The 26,602-nt window shown below is 41.3% G+C and overlaps 1 protein-coding gene across 1 annotated transcript in view; it reads right to left on the bottom strand.

The window, feature by feature from the left end:
- Positions 1-26,602, bottom strand: part of SLC6A4 (solute carrier family 6 member 4) — a 157,892-nt gene that overhangs the window by 19,551 nt on the left and 111,739 nt on the right. Inside the window, exons 8-10 of the mRNA XM_040338569.1 lie at positions 24,918-25,045; positions 10,404-10,516; positions 8,593-8,724 (exon numbers count right to left, since the gene is read on the bottom strand). Of these exons, the coding sequence (XP_040194503.1) occupies positions 8,593-8,724; positions 10,404-10,516; positions 24,918-25,045 (373 nt within the window). The remainder of the gene's footprint in view (positions 1-8,592; positions 8,725-10,403; positions 10,517-24,917; positions 25,046-26,602) is intronic.

Here is a 26,602-nt window from a genome sequence, read left to right as displayed (position 1 = left end):
TACCCGGAAGCGGCGGAGAAGATGCATCTCCTAAAACGGTAAGTACTGCTTCGATTTTAAAAAAACTACCCGATTCCCCTAGACAAAATGAGCATCAATCTAATGTTAAATTTTTTTTTTCGGGTGAACGCTTTAAGAAATATCAGTTCTTTAGCTGTAATGATTATTTGCCATAATAACTTACATTTTCAACTATTACCCGAAATCTGTAACATTACTGAAAGTAATATCAGTTTTTGCAAGTAATATATGCTTTACAGTTTATGAAATTTCGCCTTTTCTTACCAAAGCTTTTGTATGTGAAGCTGCATTACAGAGACTAAAATCTCATTTGAGATAGAATTGTTTCTATCTTTATACCGGTTAATGAACTCACATTGTATTATATTTCTCTACTAATTTAAAAAAGGGAAGTGTGGGGACCTGCAATATGACCTTTTGGAAAATTGAAGAAATGTTCTACAACTGAGATTTCTTGCCTGGATAACCACCCTACCGTTACATACAGACCAACTGCATATTTGCATTGAATTTATGCATTTTGATATAAATAATATATCACAATTTGAATGGCAAATTCACAATTTGAATCCCCAATTACTGCACTTACCTTTCTCCCACCATTCATTTGTAGACTTTACATAAGCCAAAAGCTGAGGAGTCATTAATGACTCAATTTTTAAGGACATGTTGCCATGCTCTTGGTAAATGTTGGCATTCCTGCAGCTGTTATTTAGTGCAATGCCCCCCATGGTTCAATTTCCCCCATATTCTTTTATTTATTTATCTTTATATTTTTTCTTCAAGCAAATAGAATTGAAGGGAAAACCTGATTAGTATGCTGCTGCTCTTTTCCTGTCATGTCAGAAGGTTGGGCACGTGTTTTTGACCAAGATGGGCCTCTGCTGTAATGGAGGTCAAGTATTTACCTGCACTGGCAGGGTGTCTGAATCACAAAACTGGCTGTATAGACTAACAAATCCTTTGGTAGATAAAAAGGCCACATACAGTGGATATAAAAAGTCTACACACCCCTGTTAAAATGTCAGGTTTCTGTGATGTCAAAAAATTAGAAAAAGATAAATAATTTCAGAAATTTTTGCACTTGTAAAAAACTGTACAACTCTGTTGAATAACAAACTGAAATATTTTAGGTGAAGGGAAGTAAAAATAAAAAATAAAATATTAAGGTTGCATAAGTGTGCACACTCAAAAACTAATACCGTACTTTGTTGAAGCACCTTTTGATTTTATTACAGCACTCAGTCTTTTTGGGTAAGAGTCTTTCAGCATGGCACATCTTGAATTGATAATAGTTGCCCGCTCTTCTTTGCAAAAACACTCCAAATCTGTCAGATTGCGAGGGCATCTCCTGTGCACAGCCCTCTTTAGATCACCCAACAGATTTTTAATCGGATTCAGGTCTGGGCTCTGGCTGGGCCATTCCAAAACTTGAAAATTCTTCTGGTGAAGCCATTCCTTTGTTGATTTAGATGTATGCTTTGGGTCATTGTCATGCTGAAAGATGAAGTTCCTCTTCATGTTCAGTTTTCTAGCAGAAGTCTGAAGGTTTTGTGCAAATATTGACTGGTATTTGGAACTGTTCATAATTCCCTCTACCTTGACTAAGGCCCCTGTTCCAGCTGAAGAAAAACAGCCCCAAAGCATGATGCTGCCACCACCATGCTTCACCATGGCATGGTGTTCTTTTGGTGATGTGCAGTGTTGTTTTTGCGCCGAACACATCTTTTGGAATTATGGCCAAAAAGTTCAACGTTGGTTTCATCAGACCTCAACACATTTTCCCCACATGCTTTTGGATGCTTCAGATGTGTTTTTGCTAAATTTAGCCAGGCTTGGATGTTTTTCTCTGTAAATAAAGGCTTCCGTCTTGTCACTCTACCTCATAGCCCAAACATATGAAGAGTACCGGAGATTGTTGTCACATGTACCACACAGCCAGTACTTGCCAGATATACCTGCAGCTCCTTTAATGTTGCTGTAGGCCTCTTGGCAGCCTCCCTTGGAAATTCTTTTGTACCCTTCTCCTGACTGATACCTTTTAACAATGAGATCCCTCTGATGTTTTTGGAAGCTCTCTGCGCACCATGGCTTTTGCTGTAGGATGCGACTAGGAAAATGTCAGGAAAGACCTACTAGAACACCTGAACTTTATTTGAGGGTAATCAGAGGCACTTTAACCACTAGCCGACTAGCCGCCGAAGTTATACGGCGGCAGGTCGGCTGCACGAAATCACGTAGCTATATGTCACTTCGCATTGCAGCCATTAGGGCGGGCGCGATCACCGCCGGGCACGCGTTATCGCTCATACAGAGCGAGAACTGGGAGCTGTGTGTCTAAACACACAGCTCCCGGGCCTGTCAGGGGGAGAAATGACCGTTCGTCTGTTCATACAATGTATCAACAGTGATCTGTCATTTCCCCTAGTCAGTCCCACCCCCCCTTCAGTTAGAACACACCTAGGGAACATAATTAACCCCTTCCTCGCCCCCTAGTGTTAATCCCTTCCCTGCCAGTCAATTTTTACAGTAATCAATGCATTTTTATAGCACTGATCGCTATAAAAATGCCAATGGTCCCAAAAATTTGTCAAAAGTGTCCGAAGTGTCTGTCATAAGGTCGCAGCACCGATAAAAATTGCAGATCGCCGCCATTACTAGTAGAAAAAAAAATATTAATAAAAATGCCATAAAACTATCCCCTATTTTGTAGACGCTATAATTTTTGCGCAAACCAATCAATAAAAGCTTTTTGCGATTTTTTTTACAAAAAATATGTAGAAGAATATGTATCGGCCTAAACTGAGGAAAAAAAATGTTTTTTTTATATATTTTTGGGAGATATATATTACAGCAAAAAGTAAAAAAATATTCATTTTTTTAAAAAATTGTCACTCTATTTTTGTTTATAGCGCAAAAAATAAAAACCGCAGAGGTGATCAAATACCACCAAAAGAAAGCTCTATTTGTGGGAATAAAAAGGACGCCAATTTTGTTTGGGAGCCACATCGCACGGCCGCGCAATTGTCAGTTAAAGCGACGCAGTGCCGAATCGCAAAAAGTGGCCCGGTCGTTGACCAGCAAAATGGTCCGGGGCTGAAGTGGTTAAATGATGGTGGTGTACTGACTGTGATTGATTAAGTCTGAACACAGGTACATCCCCAGTTATAAGAGGGTGTGCACCCTTATGCAACAACATTATTTTAGTTTTTTAGTTTTAATCCCCCGTCCCCCCCAAAAAAAAAAAGATTTTCAGTTTGTTTTCAATTGAGTTGTATTGTTTATAGGTTACATTAACCACTTAAGCCTCGGACCATTTTGTAGCTAAAGGACCAGGCCCCTTTTTGCGATTTAGCACTGCGTCGCTTTAACTGACAATTGCGCAGTCGTGCGACGTGACTTCATAAACAAAATTTATGTTCTTTTTTTCCCACAAATTGAGCTTTCTTTTGGTGGTATTTGATCACCTCTGCATTTTTTTTGCACTATAAACAAAAATGGAGCAAACATTTCTAAAAAAAAAACAAGATTTTTTACTTTTTGCTATAATAAATATCCTCCAAAAAAATATATATATATATATATATATAAAAAATCCTCAGTTTAGGCCAATACCTATTCTTCTACATATTTTTGGTAAAAAAAGAAAATCGCAATAATCGTTTATTGATTGGTTTGCGCAAAAGTTATAACGTCTACAAAATAGGGGATAGTTTTATGGCATTTTTATTTATAATTTTTTTTTTACTAGTTATGGCGGCGATCAGCGATTTTTATCGTGACTTCGACATTATGACACATCGGACACTTTTGACACTATTTTAGGGCCATTGTCATTTTTACAGCGAAAAGTGCTATAAAAATGCACTGATTACTGTGAAAATGACACTGGCAGTGAAGGGGTTTACCTGTAGGGGGCGCTGAAAAGGGGTTAAGTGTTTCCTAGGGAGTGATTACTACTGTGTGGGGGCGTGGCTTGGCGTGTGACATCACTGATCGTCATTCCCTATGACAGGGAACAGGCGTTCAGTGGCAATCACACTAGGAAGAACGGGGAAAGGTCTGTTTACACTTACCTCTCCCCGTTCTTCAGCTCTGTGACCCAACCGTGGTCACGGACCACAGGACCAGGTTGCGAGCGTCCCCGCCGGCGGCATACTCGCGACCCGCGGCTGGGCTCTTAAAGGCGACATACAGGTACGTGCTTGTGCCCAGCCGTGCCATTCTGCTGACATATATCGGCGTGAAGGGATCCTTAAGCGGTTAAAGGTGGAAACAGTTCTGAAATTATTTATCTTTGTCTCATTTGTTTACATTACAGAAACCTGATATTTTAACATGAGAAGGTAGACTTTTTATATCCACTGTATGTATTCAAAATTACTGTTTAGTTGCTTGCCTGACGTTCAGCTTTAAGCAATGATCTTTGAGACCAATTAATAGGAAAATGCTAATTTCAGTTAAAGTAGATATGCCAGTTGGTGTTATATAATAATTCATGTATCATCCAAAGAAGACTATAACATTAAAAATAAATCACTATTGCTTGATTAACAACTGTTGGCAGCACCCTTGCTGTCTAAACCCAACATTTATTTTGTTCTTATACACAAGAACCTTTGGTTAGCAAACATTTATCATGCATCCCTCTGCTGCATTAAAAATAAATTTGGCAGAATGATAAAAAGAATGACATGAACATATAATAAATGCCATACACTATATCAGACAGTGATACAGTGCTGCTTATGACCTACCATATTTTCCGGCGTATAAGACGACTTTCTGGATGCAAAAACATGCATCCAAAGTCGGGGGTCGTCTTATACGCCGGCTACGGTCTCAGTACTCACTTTTTTTTTCCAGCGGTGACAGACCCCCATGCTGCGAGCGTGAATGATTTCAAAGCCGCGCCTTCTCTTCAGAGTGTTCTGTGATAGGAGGAACAAAAATCTTCCCAGCAGCGCCTCTGTTCTGTGTTCCTCCTATCACAGATGCCTTCTCATCTTCGGACGAGATGAGAAGACGTCCGTGATAGGCGGAAAACAGAACAGAGGCGCTGCTGGGAAAATTTGTGGCACAGTCTGGGCATGTAATGTAATGGCACAGTGGGGGCATGTAATGTAATGGCACAGTCTGGGCATGTAATGTAATGGCACAGTGAGGAATGTAATGTAATGGCACAGTGAGATTTGAAAAAGCCTGTTTCTGTCAGCGGTTCTGACTCCCCCTCAGCTTCCAGAAAGACTAGTAAGAAGGGGGTAGTCTTGTACAGTGAGTATATCCCAAAATCAAAATTTTTCCTGGAAAATTAGGGGGTCGTCTTATACGCCCAGTCGTCTTATACGCCGGAAAATACGGTATACAAATTTGAATGCATTCCATTCAAGATTTGGTACATGGCGTGGCCTTAGACTACCAGAGGACATGAGCCTGTAGGCTCCAGTTACATCATTTTTTTTCTGTTCCTTTATACATGACACATGATATATGACTGTGACATGCCTAACTGGCAAAGAGAGAGAGAGAGTAGTGTCTGTCATTGCCTCTTACTAAAATAGCTCAAAGGAGACCTGTCAGGATAGAAATATTGGGACTGATTTGTTGTTAAACATGCAAACCTTGGGGCTATCAATTGTATCTCTGCTTCACTACTTAGTGAGCTACTGACCTGGAACAAGCATGCAGTCATGAGGCAAACCTGATATGCACATATTTATTCTAGATCAGTAACTTACTAAGCTCTTTTCTCACCTTTAAAGTTACTCTGTTGCTAATTTAAAATAGCTTTTAAATTTTGCTTTTTGATTCGGCAAATTAAAAAAATGCTTACATGCACAGCAATAAATTAATACTTTTCTGTCACACTGATGGACTGAAGATAAAAGCTTGCTCAAATATCATCTGCATTCCTGGGACAGTGGCTATCACGAACTGCCATGGTTAACCTTGAAAAACCAAACATCTTCAGGAGGTGCAGCTCTACCTGATTTTAATTTGTACTACCGGTATATCGCTGCTTAGCTGGCTTACCAAGCCAAGACTAGGTGGGAACCTGATTTGGGATCGGTCGAGGAGATGAATGGGAGGAAATACTAGATAATTATAAAATGGTCTCCCCCAGGGTCTCTGATCATTTGATCCAGTTGTATATTTTACACAGGGCTTATTTGACTACAGTTCATGCCTCTTGCTGTAAACCCTATTATATCCCCCATGTCCTCTTTGTGGGCAACATACGGGCACTTTTTTTGGTCATGTCCAATAGTTCAGACGGTAATACGGTTTCTCCGTGACCATATTGGCTCTCCATAACATCATTTTGCATGAAACACTCTTCACTGCTCGAAAAGTGATTGCACGCAACTGGATGCAGACAACACCACAAATGTTTGAGACCTGGGTACTAGAGATGAACTCCATCCTTCTCTATAAAAGACTGATTTAAAAAAATGATTTATGTACATAGCGGTTGCCCTACCAAATACAGTAATGTATGGAATAGATGATTAGCGCAACCCAAAACATGTTTGGGTGATGACTCTAGTGTTCCATGTTATATACATGGTTTACAAACTGTGGCCCAGGGGCCCATTTGCTTGCTTTTATCCAGCCCTTGGTGCAGTATTTTCATCCACTGATACCAACAATGGGACATAATTCCCCCAATTACACCAATGTGGGAGCAAAATCCCTCCCAATGACACCAATGATGGGGCACAGTTCCTTCCAATGATGCCAATGATTGCAAATCCTCCCACTAACTCCAATGATAGGCTGTTATTCCTCCCACTGATAACAAACAGTAAAACAAGTGTCTTTATTGATGGCAGCAACACTTCTAAAAAAAAGTTGGGACAGGGCCATTTTTACCACAATGTAGCATCCCTTTTTCTTTTAACAACACTCTGTAAACATCTTGGAACTGAGGAGACAAGTTTTGGGACAGGAATGTGGTCCCATCATTGGGTCTTCATTGTTGTATTTTTCATTTTAAAATGCGCCAAATATTTTCAATTGGAAAAGCCTTGACTACAGGCAGGCCAGTTAAGCACCTGAACTCTTTTATTTTAAAGTACTACTTTCCCTGAAAAAGAGGTTGTGTGGATGGTTGCATATGCTGTTCTAAAACTTGGATATATCTTTCAGCATTGATGGTGCCTTTCCAGATGTGCAAGCTGCCCATTCCATACACACTTATACACCCCTATACCATCTTAGACGCAGGCTATTGAACTGACGCTGATAACAAGCCACAAGCTCCTCTTTAGTCCAGAGGACATTGCACCCATGGTTGCCAAAAAGAATGTCAAATTTTGATTCATCTGACCACAGAACTGTTTTCCAGTTTGCAACAAACCATTTTTAATGAGCTTTGGCCCAGAGAAGACAGCAGCGTTTCTGGCTTATATTCAGATATGGCTTCTTCCTTACATGATAGAGCTTTCGCTTGCATTTTTGGATGGCACAGTGAACTGTGTTTATACAGAGTGATTTTTGGAAGTATTCCTTAGCTCATGCAGTGATGTCCTATTTTTTATGCAGTACAGTGTGAGAGCTGTGGAAGATCACAGGCATACAATATTGCATTTTGACCGTGTATCTTGCTCATTGTGATTTCTCCAGATTCTCAGAATCTTTTGATGATGATTCTGAAGTTGTTAGACAACTTTTAGATGCAGCTTTTCACAGATTGGTGAACCTCAGCTCATCTTTACTTCTGAGACACTACAACTCTCTAAGATGCTCTTTTTATACCCAGTCATGTTACTGACCTGTTGACAATTAACCTAATTAGTTGCAGAATGTTCTTCCAGCTATTCCTTGTTAGTACCATGTACTTTGTCAGCTTTTTGCTGCCCTGTTCTAATTTTTTTTAATGTGTTTATGCCATCAATTTCAAAATTACCCTGTTTTTTTCTAAAATTGTAAATATTCTCAGTTCAAACATTTGATATTTTTTCTATTTTCTATTGTGAATATGGGTTTATGTGAATTGCAGATCATTGCAATATAGATTATACACAGCATCCAGGCTTTTTTGGAATTAGGGTTTGTATATATATTTTTTTAACTTTCAAGAATTTGCATAACATATCTTAACACAATTATCAGTATAATTTGAAGAAACGAGAGGTGCAAAGCAGTGCAATTTGGAGAGTATGGCTACCCACAGCAATCAATGAGATCTGTGCTTACAGAAAATGTATCAATGAAAGATAAAAACTTGGTCGAACTTGTAAACTGCCCTTTGCCAGAAAATCACAAAGAGTTAAAACCTATTTCTAGGGTGTTATGAATAGCTCTGCTTGGTACTCAGTACATTTGGACAAGAAGGGAAACTTGGCAGTCTTAAGTCAAATTAATTGACTCAAATTGAATTTCAAGTGTTTTCCTGTAGAAAGTTTTCCAGGGTTAATAAAAGAAACATCAAGTTCATGATTTTTTTTTTTCATTCATCTGCTTACCATTGTTCCTCTCAATACACAGGTTGACCTAGCTTAAGACAAAGCTACTAAATAATACAACAAGATATAATATATCTCAGTGATTCACAGATTTCATACTTACAAATGTCAAGGTGGAAAGAGACCCAAGGTAACAGGCCACAATCAAAAGGAGGACAAAAAGTTCTCGACGTTTGCCCCATACATGTGGGAACTCATCTAGAACAGCAGTTATAATCCCTTCCAGACCTGCAAACTGTAGACAGAAAAAGAATATGCACATTAATTGAATCTGTGACATTTAATTAGAATGGACAACCACTCCAAAAAAGTGATATTTCAATCACAAGAAGGGTCTGGAATTTGAACACCAATGTGAGTTCCTGGGCTCCCGTATTTGTGGCATTGTTTGTAAATTAAAACCTAGCAGGGAAACTAGGAACCTTTTATAAAGTGTTGCCCCTAGGGAAGTGTTGAAAGCCACTTACCTTATAACAGGAATGAAACTATCCCTAACAATCTTAAAAAAAATATTATGCCTTATGTTCAGTAAGTGCTTCAGTACTGTTTAAGTGGAACTCTGTAATTGTAATTGCTTAAAACATAAAAAACATGAAGAAAAAAAGAACGCATGGATCTGGCGCAACATCGCACAAAACTTTTTATTCACTTCGAAAGAAATGAATTGCATTCAAATTTACATAGGTCATAAGCAGCACTGTATCACTGTCTGAAGATACCATGCAAGAGGAAGCAGTCACTGGGGCTGGTGATTTTGCAGATGGTCCCTTAATTTCTCACCTCTAAACAAGACAAGCCAGGGAAGGAATAGCACACACATGTGTCTTCTGTACACTCAACACTGGCGCTCCAGTATACTAGCAGCCAGAGCATAGCAATGCTGTGTCCCTGCTTACCTCTGTTGAGGTGCATAACAATGTAATGTGTTTCTGGCCGTTCCCCTTTGTGAAACCTTAACAAAAGTTTTAGAAGGGGAAACGCCCTAAAATGCATTGCTGTGTGTCACAATGCTGTTACAATGACCTACGCAAATTATTTTAAAGTGAATAAATGCTATATATGATATTGTGCCAGATCTGTGTGCTTTTCGTTTTTTTTTATGTTTTAAGGAATACACTGAGCATCCCCTGTTTTGACAAAATAGTTGCTTCTGTATTACAATTTTTGTAATAGATAATTAGACTAACATTTGTATGAACATGTTTTGATTCTGCAGTCCATTGATCCTGTTTGATTTAATAAGAAATAAAGGAGTAGAAAGAAATAAAAGAAGAAAAAAAAAGCACAATAAAAATGTTTGTGCTTAAAGCGGAGTTCCACCAACAAAAAAAAAATACTGCAGCTGCTGACTTATGACATATGGACACTTACCTGTCCTAGACACCTGTGATGTTGGCAACTGAAGCCGATCTGTCCTTGGCTCTCGGTTGGAGGCACCGCCATCTTCTGTAAGGGAATCAGGAAGTGAAGCTTTGCAGATTCACTTCCTGTTCCCTACTGCGCATACGCGAGTCACGCTGCGCAATCCCACTGGTCCCTGCCGTCTTCTGGGACCTGTGTGTCTCCTAGAAGACAGCAGGGGGGACTGAGAAGGCGCCGGATGTGGTGTAGGTCGCGGCGGAGACCTATGCCTGGAAGTGGGAGCAAATACCTGGATTACACAGGTATCTGCTCCCTCCTCCCCGGAGGGGGGAGGATGGAGGATTCCAAAAAGCGGAAGTTCCATTTTTGGGTGGAACTCCGCTTTAAGATGCATGCCATGAATTGAAGGTCACTCATTTGAACTGCTGCCATTTACTGGGGATCTGAAGGTGGGGCATCTGCAGTTGATGAAAGTGGAAAACTCCTTTAAGGCAGAGAATCTCTGTTTGAACATTGTTCATGAAATTAAGGTAAAGTATTTTGTTTACTCACCGTACTGTCCAGCCCCAGTGTAATCAACATCAGGAAGAATATAATGGCAAAGAAGGTGGATGCTGGCATGTTGGCAATAGCCTCTGCATAGGTGATGAATAGCAGACTGGGGCCTGAAATAATAATTAAAATCTCATTATGTTTGCATCAATACATTCACAACAGCTGTAAATCTCTGATATTACACATATATTGGGGTCCTTTATGGAAAAAAAAAATTATAAATGAAAAATAGACATGTTCCCCCTAACAAGAAACGACATGCATCCTTTATTGTCCACCCACACAAATAGAGCAAGAGTATGATTATGTAAATGGACCAGAACACATTTTTAGTTATAGTAGTTCTTATAAATATAACGATAAACATTTTTTTTTTTTACTGTAGTACATTTTTTAAACCTGCTTTCACTCACCAGATGCATGTATAGTCCACCTATTCCTTTGTGAAATCTACATGACTTGCATTTTGTGACCACATTATCAGTCTACATGGGAAATCAACAACCAGGCCATACTCAGTCTTAGCCAGTTTCCTCTCAATCATGCTACAGGAAAACTAAGCAATCCACGAAAGCTCTTTGACATTATGTTTCAAACTTACTCAAAGGCGCCAACAAATGATAATGTTGTCTCTTCTGTAGAGGACACTTGGCAGGAGTTCAGTGCAAAGTAAATCCAGCACATTTCCAATTACTTACTAACAGAATATGACACAGTCAATTCTCCTGGCAGAATTTATGATTTCTTGGCCATTTTTCAGAGAATATGGATGATAACACAAAAACTTTTCTCATGGTTAGTGTTTGGCTGAAGCCATTTATTATTAATAAACTGTGTTTACTCTTTTTACATCATAATGACAACAGAAACTACCCAAATGACCCTGATCAAAAGTTTACATACCCCAGTTCTTAATACCGTGTATTGCCCCCTTTAACATTAATGACAGCTTGAAGTCTTTTGTGGAATTTGTGGATGAGGCTCTTAGCCTTCTCAGGCCCTGTGCACACCAGAGGATATCCATTCCCAGCGGATAAATCCTCTGGCGGATTTGGTTCTGATGGCTGTACTCACCATCAGATCGAAATCCGCGTGGAATCCATCCGCTGTGACGTGTCGAGCCGTCGCCGCGACGATGACGCGGCGACGTGCACGACGCTGGAAGGTAAGTACTTCGACGCATGCATCGAATCATTACGACTCATGGGAGGGAGGGGAGCGGACGGATTGATCCGGTGAGTCTGTACAGACGACCGGATCAATCCGCTGGACAGGATTCAAGCGGATAGATTTCTTAGCATGCTAAGAAATTTTTATCCGCTTGAAATCCCTCGGCTGGATTTTTATCCGCCGATAAATGTCCGCTCGGGCCTACACACGACCGGATCTATCTGCTGGAACTGATCTGCGGATCAATCCCAGCGGATAGATCCGGTCGTGTGTACGAGGCCTCAGATGGTAAAGCTGCCCATTCCTCTTGGCAAAAAGTCTCCAGTTCCTGTAAATTCTTGGGCTTTCTTGCACGAACTGCACGTTTGAGATCTCCCCAGAGTGGCTCAATGATATTGAGGTCAGGAAACTGAGATGGCCACTCCAGAACCTTCACTTTATTTTGCTGTAGCCAAAGATAGGTAGACATGGCCTTGTGTTTTGGATCATTGCCATGTTGGAATGTCCAAGTATGTCCCATGCGCAGCTTCCTGGCTGATGAATGCAAATTTTTCTCCAGTATTTTTTGATAACATACTGCATTCATCTTGCCATCAATTTTGACCAAATTTTCTGTGTCTTTGTAGCTCACACATCCCCAAAACATCAGCGATCCACCTCTATGTTTTACAGTAGGAATGGTGTTTCATCATAAGCCTTGTTGACTCCTCTCCAAATTTAGTGTTTATGGTTGTGGACAAAAAGCAACATTTTGGTCTCCAAATGACTTTGTGCCAGAAGGTTTAAGGCTTGTCTCTGTGCTGTTTGGCGTATTGTAAGTGGGATACTTTGTGCCATTGGCGTAGTAATGGCTTTCTTCTGGCGACTCGACCATGCAGCCCATCTTTCTTCAAGTGACTCCTTATTGTGCATCTTGAAAAAGCCACACCACATGTTTCCAGAGAGTCCTGTATTTCACCTGAAGTTTTTTTTGGGGGTTTTTCTTTGCATCTCGAACCAGTTTTCCTGGCAGTTGTGGCTGAAATTTTACCTAACCGTGGTTTGGTTTCAACAGAACCCCTCATTTTCCACTTCTTGATTAGAGTTTGATTACTGCTGATTGGCATTCTCAATTCCTTGGATATCTTTTTATATCCCTTTCCTGTTTTATACAGTTCAACTACCTTTTCCAACAGATCTTTTGACATTTTTTGCTTTCCCCATGACTCAGAATCTAGAAACATCAGTGCAGCACTGGATGAAAGATGCAAGGGTCTGTCAGGAGTCCAGAAACGCATTACACTAATTACAAGCAAACAGATCACATGTGAGGATCGTTACCTTTAATAGCCATTCAAACCCCTTTGTGTCAACTTGTGTGCATGTTATCAGGCCAAAATCACCAGGGTATGTAAACTTTTGATCAAGGTCATTTGGGTAGTTTCTGTTGCCATTATGATTTAAAAAGAGTAAACACAGTTGATTGATAATAAATGGCTTCAGCCAAACACAAACCATGAGTGAAAGAAATTCTTTTGTGTTGTCATTCATACTCTCTGAAAAATGGCCTAGAAATCATAAATTCTGCCAGGGTATGTAAACTTATGAGCACAACTGTGTATATATATATATATATATATATCTACAAAAACTTTAAAAGGAGATTGACTGTGTCATATTCTGTTAGTAAGTAATTGGAAATGTGCTGGATTTACGACTGTGGTCAGGTTAAAGGGGTTGTAAAGGATAATTTTTTTTTTTTTAAACAACAAACATGTTATACTTACCTCCACTGTGCAGCCCGTTTTGCACCGAGTGGCCCGAACCTGGTCTTCTGTGGTCCCTCGGCAGCTGTTTTGACTCCTCCTCGCAAGAAATAACCCCCTTCATGGGAGCTCTCTCCCATGGGGGTTAGTTCTTGCGGGCGCGCTCCCGTGATACAACCGGTGGCTATTGCCGCTCACTGTATCACTTGGTCCTACCCCCCCCCCCCGGCGCGCCGTGTCATTGAATGTGATTGACAGCAGCATAAGCCTATGGCTGCACTGCTATCAATCCATCCACCCTAGCCAATCAACGGTCAGACTAAGCGGAGAAGAGGATGTCTGGGGTGAGCGCCGCAGGTGAACGGGCACAGGTAAGTAAAAAAGGTGGGGGCTGGGGAGGCCATAACTGTCAGATGTTTTTTCACCTTAATGCATAGGATGCATTAAGGTGAAAAAACATGAACCTTTACAACCCCTTTAAAGAAACCCTGTCAGTAGTAAAGAAAACTTGTGTTCCTTCTGAAAACACTAGGGGATAGATTCATAAAGGAGTTACGTTGGCGTATCTCCAGATACGCCGTCATAACTCCGAATGTGGGCCGTCGCAGCTCTGCGCCTGATTCATAGAATCAGATACGCCTCAATGTTGCCTAGATACGAGCGGCGTAAGTCTCCTACGCCGTCGTATCTTAGGGTGCATATTTACGCTGGCCGCTAGGTGGCGCTTCCATTGATTTCCGCATAGAATATGCATATGAGCTAGATACGCCGATTCAGAAACGTACGTGCGTCCGGCGCATTGTTTTACGTCGTAAGGCTTTTTCCGGCGTAAAGTTACCCCTACTATATGAGGCGTAGCCAATGTTAAGTATGGACGTCGGGACAGCGTCGAATTTTGCATCGTTTACGTTGTGCGTAAGATACGTTCACGTCGTCGAAAGCATTGACTATTTGCGGCGTGATTTTAAGCATGCGCACTGGGATACTTTCACGGACGGCGCATGCGCCGTTCGTTAAAAGCGTCAATTATGTGGGGTCACGATTAATTAGCATACAACACGCCCCCTACCAGCCTATTTTGAATTAGGCGGGCTTACGCCGGCCCATATACGCTACGCCGGCGTAACTTAGGGAGCAAATTCTTTCAGAATACGGGATTCGCCTCTCAAAGTTACGGCGGCGTAGCGTATATGAGATACGCTACGCCCGCCTAAAGATAGGCGATTCCTTACCTTTAAAAAAAAAAAAAAGATAGGCGATTCTTACTGAATTACTAACCCCTGATGTCTACCTGTAATGCTCATACTCTAGAATTAATACTTTTTAAGTAAATAATATTAATATGCACTGCATTTCACCTTCTGAGGCTTGGTTCACACTGCTGCGCTGTGAATTTGTACCGTTTTTTTGTCCTGTGTAAGGTGCGAATTTACCACAAATTTACAGCGATTTTACCGTGAATTTCAGGAGTTGGACATAGCTGCAATTGATGTTCTAGCCCAGGGTTCGCCATACTTTTCAAGCAAAGGGCCAGTTTACTGTTTTTGAGACTTCAGGGGGGCCGGATTCTGACCAATGGGGGTAGAAAATGCCCCAGGGCCGAGCATCAGTGAGAATAAACATGGCCCCAGTGTTGGTGGGCAGGAGGAGGAATAGTGCTCCATCATTGCTATTAGTGTAAGAAATAGAGCCCCATTGTTGGTGTCATTGGGAGGAAAACTGCCTCATATCGTTGGGAGCAATACTGCCCCAAGGGCCGGATAAAGGCTCGCAAAGGGCCACATCCGGCAGTTTGGAAACCCCTGTGCTAGCCAATGAAATCATAATGTAAAAAAAAAAAAAGTGTTAACTCCCTGTGTACTTCCTGTTTTTTTTGGAGAGTAGTGTAGTGGAATTCGTACATATGTGAACCATCAATGCGATTCCAGAACGATTTACATTGATGACTATGGAGACTAAATTCGCAACGCAACGCTGTAAACTCGCACAAGACCCTTTTTTATCGCATTCGTAGAGGAATCACAACGCATGTATGTGAATGACCGTCATTGAAAACAATGACTTCATGGATGACATGCAAATTTAGAATGTTTTAAACGTATTACATTCGTTATGAACACACATCAGTGTGAACTGGGCCTGAGGGTAACATAATGACTTTCAATTTGTAAAATGACTCCACACTGAATTTTTCTTAAATGTTTAATTTTTTTTACAGAAAAAAAAACTGATATTTTTTTTCCTCCATTGCTTCAAAGTTTCTAGAAATTTTACTAGCACTTCAGTCATCCAGTTATGCGCATGATATGTGCTGTTTTTTTCTTACACATTACTGGATACTACAACTGATCACAGCTGCACTTTAGTGATTACATTTGATGTGAAAGTGGACTTAAACTCTGAAAAGTAAAGATTTGATATCTTGAACCTCTAATTTTGCCTAAAATTATGACCTGAAAATAATTTTGTCTTGAATTTTGTCTTGAATTGAAAAAATAGTACCATTCCTGTGTCCACTTTCATCTTTTCTTTATTCCCTTTTCAGATCCTAATGTATATCACTATGAAGGTTTTCCAAGCCTTCACTTCATACTTTTATCACAGAATTTTCTTTTATTTACCCCAATCTTCGGGCTTGTATGCACCCCTAGTGGACAAGGTCCCGGGGAGACCTGTATGGCGACTCTCGCACACCAGTATCGCTCAGGTTGAACTTTTATTGGGATGTAAGTTTGTGCTTTAGACCATCTATATATTTTTGTACATAACTTTCCCATAACATGGGTTCTTATTTGGACCATTTTTATATTTTTTACAGACACTCTAGCATCCGCTCCTGATGAGTCGGATTATTGTCGAAACGCGTTGAGCTTCAAATGATGCAGTCCTCATCTTTTACAATTGGTCTTACTGACACCTTATTTCTGCACAACATGGTTTTATTTCACCACATTCATGTATTTTGTATATTTGCTCCCTTGTTATGATACCTATGTTTTATACTATGGTCATATTTATGTACTATTTTCAAGCTTACTTGATACTGATGTTGTGTTGCATGCTTTGAGCATTTACTCTTCATGTGCATTGCTAAACATCCTTTTTACCCTTGTCAGTAAATGAATATATTTCTACATTGTGTTACAGCCTGCTTCACTCAATGTCCCATACTTTTATTTTTTGTATTCCTGTGTCAGAGCCTCAGAGTATTATATCTGAAGTGTAATATTATCTAAGGCACTGCTGCTTGTCTTACCAGACTGGGAAAGAGATTTGGTGATGTCACCACTGTGCTGCTCACTGTTCTCCTTGCTGGAGAGGAAGCTGTACTTGAGGACCTCTAGTGAAGCATCTCCCAGCCATTCTGTGGATTTATGCTTACACTTACACTTTGTATGCTGATTCTTGAATATTCCCCTAACAGGCATTAGGCCACCAGTTATTAATCTGACATAAGGAAGCAAAGCCTTGTTCCTCTACCAGGATGACCCCCACCATACTAGTCTTTAGCTCTATGCATGCCTTTTTTGGGCTATTACCCCATTTTGTTTTTAAGAAAAAGAAGATGTTAGTTGCCTGGCTGTGTTTTTCTTCAATACTTTTACAATCCCAGAACATGCAGGCTATAAAAGACAGACAGGGAAGAGAATACACCTTAGAACTTAGAACAGGGAATATTAAACCATAACGATGTTGTTATAAAATATTTTCTGGCAAATCCAGTGGACAGCTTTGCAGCAACACTGGGGATTAAAGTGCACCTTCACTCATCAGATGACCTTCCTCCCAACTGCACCCTACCCCCTCCCTCTTACAATATCAGCATTAGTTGCATTTTTTTTTAAGCAAGTACATAGTGCACCACTACCTGGTTCTTTACCTAGGTGAGGATAACATAAGCTCACCCACAAGCACCCCCCCCCCCCCCCCGCCCGCTGCCTCCTGGGATGTCCATGTTTTGTGGTGTTTTGTGAATGGCCCACCTGTACCACAAAATTCCCCGCATGGGCAGACGTGATGTAGGCCTCTTCCAGGTAGCTGACTGAGACCTGTGGCTGGTCTAAGCATAAGCATAATTCTCTACTTACTCCCATGTGTGCGCAGACATACCACAGGTCTTGGTCAGGTCCAAAACACTTGGAGACCTGCAGCGTGTGTAGAATCTCACAGCTCGCACATTCTGTGAAGTCTCAACTGAAAATGGCAACGTGGGAGCAAAGTAAGCTTTGGCTGCAAGACAAACAATGCTGAATTCCATTGACTAGTAAGCATGCTTTTTTTTGTTGTCATACAGGGACAGTTACTAGATGGAGGGAATTCCATTTTAGGTAGAGAGGTTGAAGTTCCTCTTTAAATTGGAACTTCACTCTCCCAATCAACATTGATTGTTTTTTAACAAATAGATAAGAAAGTATATCGTATTTACTTGTTTTAAACTTTTTTTTTATTTCTTCAGTTACTTCCTGGTCTCTTGCGTAGGCAAATTATATCAAACATCCCAGTAGTCTTCAGGGGATTCAATAACTAGGTTACTTTTTAAAGTGTAAGTAAACCCCCCTATCGTTTTTAGCCAAGGAAGCTGCAATCTTTGCTCCTGTTTAATCTACAACTGCCATGATGCTGCACATGTGATAAGTTATGACACCAGCCATTGAATTGGTGTACAGTGAATTCTGCGCCAAAGTATTTAAATCTAAAATATAGAAATCTAAAATAAAAATAGAAATATACATACAGCTTGTGTGGTGTATTTTATATTTGAGCTGCTCCCCTGATATGTTGAAGTGTTAGCTCCTATCTATGTGAATAATATGTGATAGGGGGCGCTAATTGGTGCAACAATATTTACAGTGTTGATATCAATTACTAATTCATTAGTATTAACATCCTGTGAAAGAAATATTATTATATAAAATTATATATTAAGTTAGTGTCCAGTGAGGCAACCAATGCCAAACCAAAAATATATAGTTCCAACTTGTGTCAGATGAAACAAAGATAAATGCTTCAAATCCAATGGAAAAAACAACCACTAGCAACAAATCTTGCTATGCTAGATGATATCTCCAAAATCAGGTAATGTGACTTTAATCCTTCACCATGTTACTCGTAGGTACGACACCCAAAGTGCACAGGTAATTCTGCCCATCCCGGCACTGGAGCTGCAGGCTTATCAGTGATAGCATGAGTTCCTCCACCGCCCCCTGAAGACGTTATCCAACGAAACGTATGTCTGTGGCGTAGCCTGGTCACGTGCTCTATGCCTTACGTCCCATCCGGTTTCCTGGTTAGATCACTGATCACTGATAAAGCAATTCACATCCAACTCCACGTTCATACCCTTAGGAGTCAGAGGTTTCATAAAATATATCCATCGTGTTTCTCTCTTAGATATTTCTCTTATTAAGTTAGAACCTCTCCAGTTTGGATGGATACAATCAATTCCCCAAAACTTCAAACATGAGGGATCTTGGTTATGATATTTTTTGAAGTATAAGGAGACACTGTGGTATTTGAATCCTATTTCTATGTTGTGTAAATGTTCTGCAATACGAATTCTCAATTTTCTCTTGGTACGGCCTACATATATGAGATTGCACGGGCATTGCAGGACATACACAACATGCGTGGTGTTACACGTAATGAATTCGGTAATGTTACAAATTGTATTATTTCCAGTGGAAACAAATTCTGACAAACCTCTAATAGGGTTATTAACTAATACACAGGCACTACATTTCCTGCAAGAATAGAACCATGTAAGCTGCCAACACATACTTTTCATTACAGGTGGGTCTAACACTTTTTGTACAACTTTATCGCCAAATTTAGGCGCTTTCCGATAAATAAACTGAGGCTCCATTGGTAATACTTGATGCAGCACTCGGTCTAAACATAAAAACATGCCAATGTCATTTAAATATTGTCTCAATGTCTTTGTATTGACTATGAAAATTGGATAGAAAACTCCATTCTTGCTTAGAATTCGTAGAGCGATCTCTGTCCGTAAAACACACATCTCTCTGAGTTTCTACGAATTCTTTCACAATTTTATCCAGATTCTCCTCACTGTACCCTTTTTGTATAAATCTCTCTTTTATGGTTTCAGAGTGAGTCACAAAAAGAACGGTATATAAACACGGTGTATTCAGTCGTACAGCCATACCCACAGATGAAGTCAATTGTATGACGAAACATGTCTGAGTTGGCTAGGACGACTGTCAATCTTTAACCACTTTACTACCGGCAGCCGTCAATCGACGGTGGCACGATAGCTCCATTGTTCTGACAGGACGTCAAATGACGCACCCGCCGCATTACTGGGAACGCGATGCGCGTTTGCCCAGTAACTGAGCAGGACCGTGGATCTCTGTGTGTAAACAGGAGACCGATGCTGTGTCCCTTGTATATAGGGACACAGATCAGTCACCTCCCCCAGTCAGTCCCCTCCCCCCACAGTAAGAATCACTCCCAGGGTACACATTTAACCCCTTCCTCGCCCCCTAGTGTTAACCCCTTTCCTGCCAGTCACATTTACACAGTAATCAGTGCATATTTATAGCACTGATGGCTGTATAAATGTGAATGGTCCCAAAAATGTGTCAAAAGTGTCCGGTGTGTCCGCCATAATGTCGCAGTCCCAATAAAAATCGCAGATCGCCGCCATTACTAGTAAAAAAAAAAATCATAAAAAAAAAATCATAATTATGTCCCCTATTTTGTAGGCGCTATAACTTTTGCGCAAACCAATCACTATAGGCTTATTGCATTTTTTTTTTTTTTTAAAGAATTCACAGACATCGGCGCATATTTAGGCCGCCGTAGCGTATCCTTTGTACGCTACGCCGATGCAGCGCAGAGAGGCAAGCACCGAATTCACAAAGCACTGGCTCTCAAATCTGCGCTGGGTTTCTAAGGCGTAAGCCGGCGTAGGTGGAAGTGGGCGTGAGACATGCAAATGAGGCATGACCCCATGCAAATGATGGGCCGAGTGCCAGACAGATACATATAACGAACGGCGCATGCGCTGTCCTGTGGCCGCATCCCAGTGCGCATGCTCAGAATCACGTCGAAACAACTGCCTAAGATACGTCGAATCACTGCCTACGGCGTGAACGTAACCTACGCCCAGCCATATTCACGTCCAACGTAAACTACGCAAAATACGACGGCTTATGTTTCCTGGTCCATACCTTTGCATGGGTTGCGCCTCATATATGGAGAATAACTTTACGCCGGACGTACGACTTACGCAAACCGCGTATATTATGCGCCGGGCGCAAGTACGTTTGTGAATCGCCGTATTTCCCTCATTTGCATATTTCAATCGAAAATCAATGGGAGCACCACATGCTTCCAGCGTAAATATGCGCCCACGATACGCCAGCATAGGCAAGTTACGTCAGTTGGATGAAGCCTATTTTTAGGCGTATCTTGGTTTCTGGTTCGACGCATAGATATGACGGCGCACATTTGTACTTACAACAGCAAGAATATGCATGCGTCATACATGCTAAGGGGAGTACAACTGGGGGGATCTGTAGTGGAGAAGGATCTGGGGGTTTTAGTTGATCATAAGCTCAATAATATCATGCAATACCAAGCTGCGGTTTCCAAAGCGAGCAAAGTCCTTTCTTGTATTAAGAGAGGTATGGACTCCAGAGACAGAGATATCATTTTGCCCCTGTACAAATCATTAGTAAGACCTCATCTGGAATATGCAGTTCAGTTTTGGGCCCCAGTTCTCAAAAAGGATATCGGAGAACTGGAGAAAGTGCAGAGAAGGGCAACCAAACTGATAAGAGGAATGGAGGAGCTCAGCTATGAGGAAAGATTAGAAGAACTAAATTTATTCACTCTTGAGAAGAGGAGAATAAGGGGGGATATGATCAACATGTACAAATATATAAGGGGTCCATATAGTGAACTTGGTGTTGAGTTATTCACTTTACGGTTAACCCTGAGGACAAGGTGGCACTCTCTACGTCTAGAGGAAAAGATATTTCATCTCCAAATACGGAAAGGTTTCTTCACAGTAAGAGCTGTGAAAATGTGGAACAGACTGCCTCCAGAGGTGGTTCTGGCCAGCTCAGTATACTGCTTTAAGAAAGGCCTGGATTCTTTCCTAAATGTACAGAATATAACTGAGTACTAACATTTATAGGTATAGTTGATCCAGGGTAAATCCGATTGCCTCTCGGGGGATCAGGAAGGAATTTTTTCCCCTGCTGCAGAAAATTGGATCATGCTCTGCTGGGGTTTTTTTGCCTTCCTCTGGATCAACTGTGGGTATGGAGTTGGGTGTATGGGATTGCATTGTGTTTTTTATTTTGTTTGTTTATTTTTTTTGTTTTTTTATATTTTTTTGTGGTTGAACTAGATGGACTTGTGTCTTTTTTCAACCTGACTAACTATGTAACTATGTATCTGGAGATACGTCGGCGTATGTGCTTTGTGAACTAGGGCCATTGTGTTTTTTTTCCACCTGGGCAGGAAGGGGGTATATGTGCCCAGTAAGCAAGTGGTTAAGGACCCATCAATGAATCTTGGACTGAGCAAGTCAGTTCCAGACACTGAAAGCAGATAAAGTGGGAAGTGGGGGATTCCTGCCCAGAACCACAACCCAGGTTCCCAGCACTAAAGGAAAAGAGTAATAAGCATAGGAATTTAGGTCATTTGTGCCCTTTTATGAACCATACATAAATATTCATTAGTGTTAGGACACATACTACTAGCATTCCGTTGCTCCTTCCACATGCTCATGGCATTCCATGCCCACAATACTAATTTAAATAATATAAAACATTCATAAAAATTGTAGAAATGGAACAGTGTTATAGTTTTTTCATGAATATTTCATGTATATAAATACAATTTGTATTTTTTACTATGCGAGGCATTCCTGGATATACTTCCTGGCCAGGAAACTAATTTATCTGCTGAATGAGAGGATGTTGTTTATCTCATTAAGGACAGGGCTGGAGGTTTCTTTTCCTGGAGTTGGCGAGATATGAGAAATAGTTTGCAGTTCACTGATTGATGTGATGCTCAACCATCATGACAAGAAAATGTGCAGAGTAAGCCATTACAAGAGCCTGGGACCCTCTGAAGGACTGCAGTCTGCTGTTCCCCGTCAGCCACCATTCCCCTTTCAGGACTCGGGAAAGAAAGTGGCACATGATTATATTGTGGACATAGAGAGGAAGCTGCTCTGTCTCCTTGTTGTCTCTGTGCGCTCATATCGCTGATCCATTTTACTACTGTAGGCCTGGCACAGCTTTTCAGCCTGAAGCACCACATCTGCTATTCTATCTTCCTACCGTCATACACATACTAGTTACACATATTGTGGAAGGCTCAGAAAACCATTACCTTCTCCTGGACTGGCATTGTTGTAAACTCTGAGATTGAATTCCAATGGTTTTACAATTGCAATCAATTCTAAAGCTGACCATACTTAATTTTTGTTCAATCAGCCATCAAACTGAACAAGGAAAGGAAAAACGAACCGGTCCATCCACAGTACGGAGGAATCCCCCCCGCGCTGGAACATTGTACTTTGACAGCTGCACCCTCCACTCTCACAGTACACATATAAGCAGGTCCCTTCGTGACCAGGCCATTTTTTTGCGATACAGCACTGCGTGACTTTACCTGACAATTGCGCGGTCATGCAATGCTGTACCCAAATAAAATGTATGTAATTTTTTTTCCCATAAATTAAGCTTTTGGTGGTGTTTGATCCCCACTGCATTTTTTTATTTTTTGCGCTATAACTAACCATTTAGAAAAAAAAAATAACCTTTTTTACTTTCTGCTTTAAAACATATCTAATAAAAATAATTTAAAAAAATCGAATTTCTTCATAAATATAGGCCAATATGTGTCCTGCTAACTATTTTTGGTAAAAAATAAATAAACAATAAACTTATATTGTCATAGCAAATGGGATATATACTGGAACTTTTATTTATTTATTTTTATACTAGTAATGGCGGTGATCAGCAACTTATAGCGGGACAGCGATATTGCGGCGGACAGTCTGACACTGAGACTTTGGAATCAGTGCTAAAAATATACACTGCCACTGGACTGATGTCACTGGCAGGGAAGGGGTTAAACATCTTGGATGATCAATGGGTTAACTGTGTGTCTAGCCAGTGTTTGTGTTCGCAGTGTGTGCTGCTTTTACTAAGGCCCCTTTCACACTGGGGCGGGAGGTGCGGTGGCGGTGAAGCCCTGCTATTTTTAACGGCGATTCACCGTCGGAATTGCGGCGGTATTCGGCCGCTAGCGATGCAGTTTTACCCCCGCTAGCGGCCGAAAAAGAGGCACATTGCCGGCGGTATAGCCGCGGTTTCCCATTACTTTCAATGGGAAGAAGCGGTGGAGGAGCGTTAAACACACTGCTCCTTCACTGATCCGAACATGCGGCTAGCAGGATTTTCAGAGCGGTCCTGCTAGCGCACCGCTCCAGTGTGAAAGCCCTCTGGCTTTCACACTGGAGAAAGAGCAGACGCTGTTTCAGATTGGTTTGCAGGCGCTATTTTTAGCCTGCAAATCGCCCCATTGTGAAAGTGGTCTTAGGGATCTGATAGATTTTATTTCATTGCAAGTACACAAAATCCATAATTTTCCCCCTGTCAGAATAGAGCTCTGCCTTGTTTACATTATCTCTCATCGCCAATCAGCAGGTGCTGATGGACATCTATTGGCTGGCACCTGCAGATCAGCTTGTGCTGTGTTAAATCACGGCACAGCTGTGGTGCCGGCAGCACCCGCGCATACCACCTACCCAGAAGTGCAGGATCACGTATTCGGTACAAGATCCGACGACGGGAGAGCTGCTCTGCCACCATATAACTATGTTATGCGGTCAGGAAGCAGTTAAAGTTTTGGCCTTGGACAAATAGAGGAGCCCATACAATGATTGAAATGTGGTGGGTACATGCTGAATTGGCCAACTTTTATTCAGTATATTGGCAGCCTAAAGAGCAACTTCAGTGCCACTCTGTACTGGCTCTGCCTCCTCCAGCACCACCAATATGAAGCATACACAAATGCACCAAAAGGCTCTGGGTTTCAGGTACTGGCAGAACCATTTGGCGCATCTGTGCATTCACAGGGGATTGCTCAAGACAGGGAAGTGACAGGGAGGCACTGCTCTGTGCTCTGCCCCTCCAGTGGTCACTGGAGTGTCAGGCTGTGGCTGGAGCAGTGCACTGAGAGGCTGAGCCAGCTGCTGGTCAGGAATCTGGGGGGATCCCAACATTATTGTCGGTATCCCTGCAGAGCCTGGACCGGCTCTGTGATGCCAGCCGACAGCAGACTTTAGCCCGCTGTTGGTTGAATCTGGGTCACAGTAGTACAGAACCAAGTGCACCCATGTGACTCACAGAAGTATGGGCAAAAGAGTGTTGGCCATACTTCTCCTTTAGCTAGAAGACAAAAACTTACCCAACCTTGATTTATACAAAGTTACTAAGATTCCCCAATGGCTCAGCGCCATAAATACACCACTCTATTGAGGGCCATAATTGATAATTATTTCATTTATTATTCTCATAAATGTCAACCAATGGATTACTCAGCATACCTGCATCTTTGGCCACTTCGGAGACATCTAGGTTCCTCATTTCAGCCATATACCCCAAGACAGTGAATATGACAAAACCTGACAAAAAACTGGTCATGCAGTTCACAGTGCTCGTCACCATTGCATCCCTGTGAAGAACAGAAGATATATGTTTTATTAGTAAACTTAATAGGGATCATGCAGAAAGAAAGCATACTAGTGTTGCTCTTTGTTACCAATCAGATTCAGGTTGACGCTTTTCTAATGTGGAATGTAAAATGTAAGGCAGAACATTGATTTGTTGCAACAAGGAACAATCTTCCTTTCAGCCATGCTTTTTTTCGTAAAGAATACTTTATGTTGTCAGTAAAGCAGAACTAAACCTATTGATTTAAAGTGGAACTAAACCAATCGATTTAAAGTGGAACTAAACCAACCGATTTAAAGCGGAACTAAACCCATCCATTTAAAACAGAATGAAACCCTCTTATCCTTTATAGCCAAGGAAGATGCCAGTCTAGCTTCTGTTTAATCACCTTGGTGCCGCCCATGTGACCATTTATGACACCAGCCATTTGAAGGTCTGACAGTTTGGTTAAGAGCACAAGAAACTGTGACAGTTATTATTCATGGCATGCACTGAATGTAACTGTTTTGGGAAATGAGCAAACAGTTAAATCGATTAATTTAGTTCCTCTTTAACCACTTGCCGACCGTGCACCGTCGATATACGTCCACAAGGTGGCTCTGCTGGGCGAGAGCACGTAATATGACGTCCTCTCTCCCAGCCGCCACTAGGGGCGCGCGCGCGCCCCGCTCGCCCCCGACTCCCGTGCGTGTGCCTGGCGGGCGCGATCGCCGCCGGGCACACGCGATCGCTCGGTACAGAGCGGGGACCGGGAGCTGTGTGTGTAAACACACAGCTCCCGGTCCTGTCAGCAGGGGAAATGCTGATCTTCGGTTCATACAATGTATGAACCGAGGATCAGTGTTTCCCCTAGTGAGGCCACCCCCCCCCCACAGTAAGAACACACCCAGGCATACTTAACCCCTTCCCCGCCCCCTAGTGTTAACCCCTTCACTGCCAGTGGCATTTTTATAGTAATCCAATGCATTTTTATAGCACTGATCGCTATAAAAATGCCAATGGTCCCAAAAATGTGTCAAAAGTGTCCGAAGTGTCCGCCATAATGTCGCAGTACCGAAAAAAAAATCGCTGATCGCCGCTATTACTAGTAAAAAAAATATAATAAAAATGACATAAAACTACCCCCTATTTTGTAAACGCTATAACTTTTGCGCAAACCAATCAATAAACGCTTATTGCGATTTTTTTTTACGAAAAATATGTAGAAGAATACGTATCGGCCTAAACTGAGGAAAAAAAAAGGTTTTTTATATATTTTTGGGGGATATTTATTATAGCAAAATGTAAAAAATATTCATTTTTTTCAAAATTGTCGCTCTATTTTTGTTTATAGCGCAAAAACTAAAAACCGCAGAGGTGATCAAATACCACCAAAAGAAAGCTCTATTTGTGGGGAAAAAAGGACGCCAATTTTGTTTGGGAGCCACGTCGCACGACCGCACAATTGTCTGTTAAAGCGACGCAGTCCCGAATCGCAAAAAGTACTCTGGTCTTTGGGCAGCATTATGGTCCGGGGGGTAAGTGGTTAATTTCTCAAAACAATTATATTCCTGGCTTG

This window comes from Rana temporaria, chromosome 2 (genome assembly GCF_905171775.1).
Source record: "Rana temporaria chromosome 2, aRanTem1.1, whole genome shotgun sequence".
Taxonomy (NCBI): domain Eukaryota; kingdom Metazoa; phylum Chordata; class Amphibia; order Anura; family Ranidae; genus Rana; species Rana temporaria.
Note: the sequence above shows the minus strand (reverse complement) of the source record. Positions and strands in the feature narration are given on the sequence as shown.